This window comes from Neodiprion virginianus, chromosome 5, assembly GCF_021901495.1.
Source record: "Neodiprion virginianus isolate iyNeoVirg1 chromosome 5, iyNeoVirg1.1, whole genome shotgun sequence".
NCBI lineage: Eukaryota > Metazoa > Arthropoda > Insecta > Hymenoptera > Diprionidae > Neodiprion > Neodiprion virginianus.
In genome coordinates, this window is record NC_060881.1 from 8,193,763 (window position 1) to 8,200,349 (window position 6,587).

Sequence of the window (6,587 nt, forward strand, 5' to 3'; positions counted from 1 at the left end):
AATACTTGGAAAATTTTTGATTCTGACTTGATGAATATAAATTCCTTGTGATCAGTTTATTTTTATTACGTAAGGTTTCACGGACATTTCTCCTTGTCTGTTTACAACCTGATTCAATAAATAATTCATATTATTTGTTCACAGATACCTAAGTGCTACGTAGCTATTTTAATGTATTTGGAAAAATAATTGTAGAGCATGTATTCATTGTTATATAGTTACCATATTTATGATATTTACAAAGAATTGTGCTTTTCTTTCTTAATCACATATTAGAGTCTAAGAAGTTGATGTCAACCAGTCCCAAAGAAACTGCTTTTGACAATGAGTTTCTGTTTCCTCCTGCTGTAGGACTATTTGAATATCAGAGATTTTGAAGACTATTTACTCTATGATTTACTGTACCATTATAACTACCATATCCTCTACTACCTATGTCATTAAGTTTAATATTGCTCAAAGCAGAATGATAACATATGTTAACCAATTTCATAATATCCTTATATCACTGCTCACTTTTGTTTTGAAAGTACTTCAAAGTCAACACCTTAATCTTGCGGATGTTTAAAAATTACACATAAATGTAGATAAGCGAATAAAAGAACCACACCCAGTAGACCAACTTGATTTGAGTACGGCAAAAATAAAATTTACACGAATTAAAATAAATTCAAAATAATTAGCACATAAGTCTTTTCAGTTCGCTTCAGTTCGCGTTTATTCTGTTTCTGGGTGTATTTAATTCCATTCAATTCATTTTGGTTTACTGGGTACCCAATTCATGTTCTTAAGTTTTTTCGTAACTCAAAAAGTCTTCTTATTATTTCACCCAAGTCTGTATAGAACTTGAAATAGGGTAGACAAATGGTGTCTTTTCCTTTATGTAAATGTGTTATTGACAACAAAAAAAAAAAAATATGAAACTCGTAAAAGCAGCAGAATTTGCTTTGCATCGTATTGAGAGCTGCATATTCACACATTATTATAGTCAAGAGAAACAATTTTATAGATGCCAAATCCTTATTTCTTCATGACTCGGGTGGTTTTGTTTGCAATTTTGATTTTTCAGATGTTTCAAACTCCTGTATTACTGCTTGATAGTCACTCACTAAAGGTTTGCCTTCATGTTCTTCTTCTCGATTATCTGCTGTATCTTTTCCAGCCTGTGTTATTCCTACAGTATTATTGTCTGCTGTTTCACTTTTCGTCTGTTCAAAAATTGGCACTGTTGCACTTCTCGTCATTTCAACTGTGTTATCTGAAATAGAAATTTTACTGTACTGCACGGAACTGTAATTCGCTCAATCCATCATTCTTCCCCCCCAAATTCAGAACCGAATTTTAGATTTGTCTGCCATTTTCACTTTTTATTGCATGTGTTGAAAAACTAGGGTGTGGAAACCTTCAACCTCAAAAGTTCCAAATCTTTGAGGAAAAATAAACTTTCATATTTTGGTGATTGAGGGACTGATCTTTTTTTACTTATTTTTGAGATGCAATGTGCAGATAGCTGGACAGAAAAAAAAAACACAAAAATTGTCATCGATGTAAAAGCGTCCAAATTTTTCAAAAAAAGATCAGTTCCTGCATGGGGGTGGTTTCTGCTCTTGAAAAATTCACGTTTTGACGAATAAAGCGTATATTTTCAATTTCCACAGAACGAAAATTGATTCTTATTTTTCGCTTCAAAATTCATGTCCTTCTTTCTGTAAAACCAAATTTCGTAGATTGGGTTTGAACAAGAACGGCTATCAAATAAAATTTTTTGGGCGTTTTTTTTAAACCCAGTATTTCTTTGTTCAAAAACTTCGTTCAAGTTAACATAGAATTAAGTCATAGTAATAATAGCTACTTTTCACAGTATCTAAGATATAAGTTCTTGTGCATACTTTTTTTTCTTAATTCATCATTTTATAAAATTCACTTCTTAGAAACTTATCCGTGTAAATGTCGCAAGGGGAGTTTTTTTAACGTTAAATTGGACGGAGCTATTTGAAAAAATATGTTGAATCGAGTGAAAAACACTACTAAAAAATTTGTCATATTTATTTTATGGTCATTTTATGGTTTTATCGAAAGTCCAAGGACTCAAATTTTCAATAAGGGAAAAATAAAAACGAACTTCCGTTCAGTGGTACTTGGAAATACACGGCGTCGATATTTTTTATATTTTTTTATAAAATTTGTAGTTTTGGCCTCGAAAACCTTTTTCCTATCTTTCCTTACGAATCACCTGCAAGCCGGAATAACCATTCAAAACACGAGAAATAAAAGTTTTTTCTCACAGAGAAAATGTTACAGGTTTAATACTTTTCTAATATATCATCACCTCTTATTACGCAAAATGAGATTTGAAAATAGCAAATAAATCTCTATTTTTTTATGCCGGATGGCTGAATGAAAGTTGGTGCAAGCTCCCATTTACTTGAAAAGTATAGGATATATGCATAAAAAATTGGACTATTGAATATAATTTATATAAGATCAGATGCGACTATGAGGTTGAAAAGAAATAATAAATGCAAGGTTAGCAGATTTGCAGAATTCACCAGATATGCGAAGAGAACTCGAAATGAGTCGCTATAAATCTAAACAAGTCAGTTACACAAAGATTATAATTGTGCATCATAATTTAAGATACCACACGCCGTTTACAGTCATGTATGCAGATTGTAAAGTCAACGCTGCAAACTTATTACTTCCTGGCAACGTGTTCATATATTTATCCAGCATTGTACTCACAGAAAAGTTTACCAACGATATCCTCTTCGTTCTTTGCATGTCTTAGATTTTTTATACCACCAAGTGATTCAATTTGCTTGAACACTTTTGCGTTCAGGCGTATGAACGTTAAGCACTGCCCTTTCTTCTCAAAGTCATTCATCATCGCTTCGATGCACTAGAAAAGTGAGATAACATATTCCAACAGCTTCTTTAAAGTTAAGTGATGACGTATTGTTGAAAAGTATTCAGCATAATAGTTTCTACGAAACATAATTTATTCGGAAAAGTTTATACAAACGGAATTCAGCAGCAAGTATTTTTCTTACCTTCATCCCTGTGTAATCAATGCTTTTGAAGCCATCGCAGTCCAAAACTACGGGAAGTATATTTTTCCCTTCTTTCACTGCAGCCTGATTTGCGTTATTACGTAAAAAATCTACCGCTGGATAATATAATCCAATGTCTGGCTTTATTAGGATGTATTTATCCCCGTCAGCAGTCTGTGGAAAACATAAAAACAGTCGTTTAGTCTCCATATGAGAAAATTTTGCTGAACACATATATTCTGGAAAGCTAGAGTGGCAATTAGATTTAACTGGGAATCTCATAAACCGTTTTGATTATCAAGTAGAGGCGTCGATTACGCACCTTGCATTTTGATATCTCTATATTTGGTCTTGCCCACGCGTGTAGCAGATAGAGTATGTTCAACGTGACTCCGAACAGCAGTCCATATTCAACTGATATAATGCATGCAACGAACGTAGTAATTGTCGCCGCCATGTCTTTTTCTGAAAATGAAATAATTATAAGCCTTTAACGGATATGAATTTAGTGAAAAAAGGAATAGCCTAATCATTTGGTTATTTGCGGTGATTGGAGAAATATTGTAACTCACTATTTCCTTTCCACAGTATTGGAATTATGCTCCATTCTATCATGAATATCACTGCGCCTATAAGAACAGCGGCTAGCGAAGCTCGTGGAATGTAATAGAAATAGGGTGTAAGGAAGCTCAAAGCTAACAAAGTCAAGACCCCTGTAATCACAAGAAACAAAATATTCGTTAGTTACTTTATGCAGTTTTAGCTTGTATCATATTTGGAAGACTTACCAGCATAGAGACCAGACAAGGGTGTTCTTACGCCACTTGAATTACTCACTGCACTTCTACTGAACGCACCGCATGTTGGCATCGACTGGACAAAGCTACCAAATATGTTGCACAAACCCAAACTGCGCATTTCTTGAGCTGCATCGACTCCGTTGTCACTTGCTTGAAACAGGTTGGCTTGATTAAGAACATCAGAAGTTGCAATTCATCACTTTTCATTATATTTACAAACAGAATAGTTTACCGAACACTTTAGCGATTGAAACATTAGCTAACACAGCAACTAGAGGAATGATGAAAATTCCAGATCCTAGCTGCGAGCACATGTCGACGAAGGTATATGTTCGATTGCCGTTTTGTGTACTGAACGGAGGTAGACCAAAAGATGGAAGCCCTGGCTCAACTTTACCTGTGAACATGAATTGAAAAAGGAGTCCGCGTCTGTCAGTTTATAGTGCAGAATAGACTTAGAAAAACTATTGATAAACTTACCGGAAAGTACGAAAGGGGATTTGCCAGCTCTTTCCATTATAAACGCAATAATGGTTGTGATTAATATGAGTAGAGCATTGCGACCGATGGAAAGAAACCACAATAACTTTTTCACAAATCTTTGCTTTTTTTCACTTAGGCGACAGCGTAGATTCACATTGTTGAGTCTCTGTAAGAATTAATTATCTCTCTTAGAGGTATGTGACAAAATTTTTCAAACGTTCCACTAATTAAAGCTGCAGGAAAAAATAGTACAAGATTTTCTCTACCCTGAATGTCAGTAGAAATATGATACTTGTTACACCGATCAGGGTATCACCAATTCGAATGTCACCAATATGCTGGAATGCTTTAAAAATCTTCTCGACATTGGAAGACGTTTTGTATTCAAGACCAAGCAGTCTTTCTAGTTGTCCGAGAATAATGATCACCGATGTAGCTGAGGTAAATCCTGATGTAACAGGCGTCGAGATAAAATCCACCAAGAATCCTGTCAGAATTAAACATCATCTGTGTCGATATTCGACGTTTACGAACGCAACTTCAACATAATAAAATATGCTGTTCAATTAACAACTTTTATACTATACGAATTTGTTGATATTAACACTGCAGGAAATTCAATTGTACATTCGTCATTTTTTCATCATCACAAACCGAAGTTAAGCAGTCCAAATAGTAATTCCATGCATCCGGAGAGAAAACCAAGGAGAAATACAAAGTCTATCGGCAGGCCTCGGGTATATTCATTTGTCAAGAGTGACATTAAAGAAGTAGGGCCAATGGATACTTCTTTGATTTTTCCAAAAAATATGTAAATCAAACTACCCGCAAAGGCAGAATAGAGTCCGTACTGTGGAAGAAACTTATTTTCAATACAATGAAAAACAATTAATTTTTACCATATCGCATTTTTTTAATTTCAATTTTGTTCATACCTGAGCAGACACTCCAGCTAACGCAGCGTATGCTATGCTTTGAGGAATCATGGTCAGCCCTAGTGTTATCCCTGCAATTAAATCCGAGACTGCGTCGAGGTGTGTGTATCGTGGAAACCATTCCAGTATAGGTATAAATCGGGAGATTTTATTCATGCAGGTTGAAGTTTCAACTTTATCCTCATCTTCCTCTTCCTCGATCGTAATCGATCCTTTCATTGATACTACTTTAAAAAATTCAAACATTAGCAGATAGCAAGTTGGAGGTAAATCCAAATTTTGATTCCAACATACAGTACCTGGATAATTACATTTTTATTAGAAAAATAATAAAATACCATACAGGGCAGAGCAATCGACATAGTTCACAAACTTTGTGAATATGGCTTTTGACGGATATCTAAACTTGATACTTACAATTAGACATTCGCAGCGGTGATACTTGGAATGGATATTGATAGAAGTTTTATGCGAAGAACACGTTGGTATATCACGAAGAGATATAATGATATAAATCGAATGTTGCATCTCTACGGTGTAAGTGTGTCAATAATTCTTATCTGGGTGACTTGAGTCAACATTAAATAGTGAAATCCACGTAAATTCACACCTTGCAAAACTTCCATTCGCGATATTTTTATGACCTAGAAAAGTGCCACTGGATTGATAAGGTTTTTACCTAATGATAAAAAATACGTTTCCACACTCATGTATATTAGTCTGCATCTGTCAGGAATAGGCATTTCTAACGCATTTAACCGTATGTACAGCAGCATTCTCGCCATCCTTGTACACACAAAAGTTTTATGAGTTATGATGCTCGTAAGGAAATATCATCTAAAACAGTAAGAAACGAAGCGATTTTAATGATTTATTGCACATCACTATTTGCACAGCACTTGACAACTGAATTCGGTGACTATTTATAATTACAATCACTATGATGTATCAAATGGTAGATTATTTATAGGAAAATAGTATACAAATCGTGAATAAAAAAAATTTGAAATACTGAATAATTATTAAATCTGCTTAAATAAAATGCATTCGATTATCGTTAAATATCTTAGTGACTTGAATTTATGTGTATTAAAATTCTATCAAAAAAATTTTTATTCGTAACTAATTTCGAATATCTTTAACTTGATGTTAATACCAACTAGGTATAAATCATAATGTATCTGTGTTAGATTTATTATATATTACAAGTAAAAAAAAAAGCACTCGGTTTCAATTTTAACATAATACTCTGTTATATCGCTGTAAAAATCCATTAACATGCTAATAAAACATATTGTTCTATCACATATGCTTCAGAA

The 6,587-nt window shown here is 33.8% G+C and overlaps 1 protein-coding gene across 2 annotated transcripts; it reads right to left on the minus strand.

The window, feature by feature from the left end:
• Positions 1–13: 13 nt before the first annotated feature.
• On the minus strand, positions 14–6,445 carry LOC124305423 (sodium-independent sulfate anion transporter-like). Of its 2 annotated transcripts, none has more exons than XM_046764850.1 (12): positions 5,686–6,445; positions 5,269–5,492; positions 4,988–5,183; positions 4,600–4,820; positions 4,331–4,499; positions 4,083–4,247; positions 3,839–4,000; positions 3,623–3,763; positions 3,373–3,515; positions 3,051–3,224; positions 2,743–2,899; positions 14–1,258 (listed from the first exon to the last, which is right to left on the minus strand). In XM_046764850.1, exons 1-12 carry the CDS (start codon positions 5,693–5,695, stop codon positions 1,029–1,031), a joined length of 1,992 nt encoding a protein of 663 aa, XP_046620806.1. In that variant the 5' UTR covers positions 5,696–6,445; the 3' UTR covers positions 14–1,028. The 2 variants fall into 2 exon arrangements, with proteins under 2 accessions (XP_046620806.1, XP_046620805.1); XM_046764849.1 differs by having other exon boundaries at positions 5,269–5,495.
• Positions 6,446–6,587: the final 142 nt, after the last annotated feature.

Coding starts and splice junctions, on each gene's coding strand:
- LOC124305423 (XM_046764849.1), bottom strand. Junction 4,248..4,330: donor ATCCCCTTTCGTACTTTCCG/GTAAGTTTATCA, acceptor TCATGTTCACAG/GTAAAGTTGAGCCAGGGCTT. Junction 4,001..4,082: donor TTCAATCGCTAAAGTGTTCG/GTAAACTATTCT, acceptor ACCTGTTTCAAG/CAAGTGACAACGGAGTCGAT.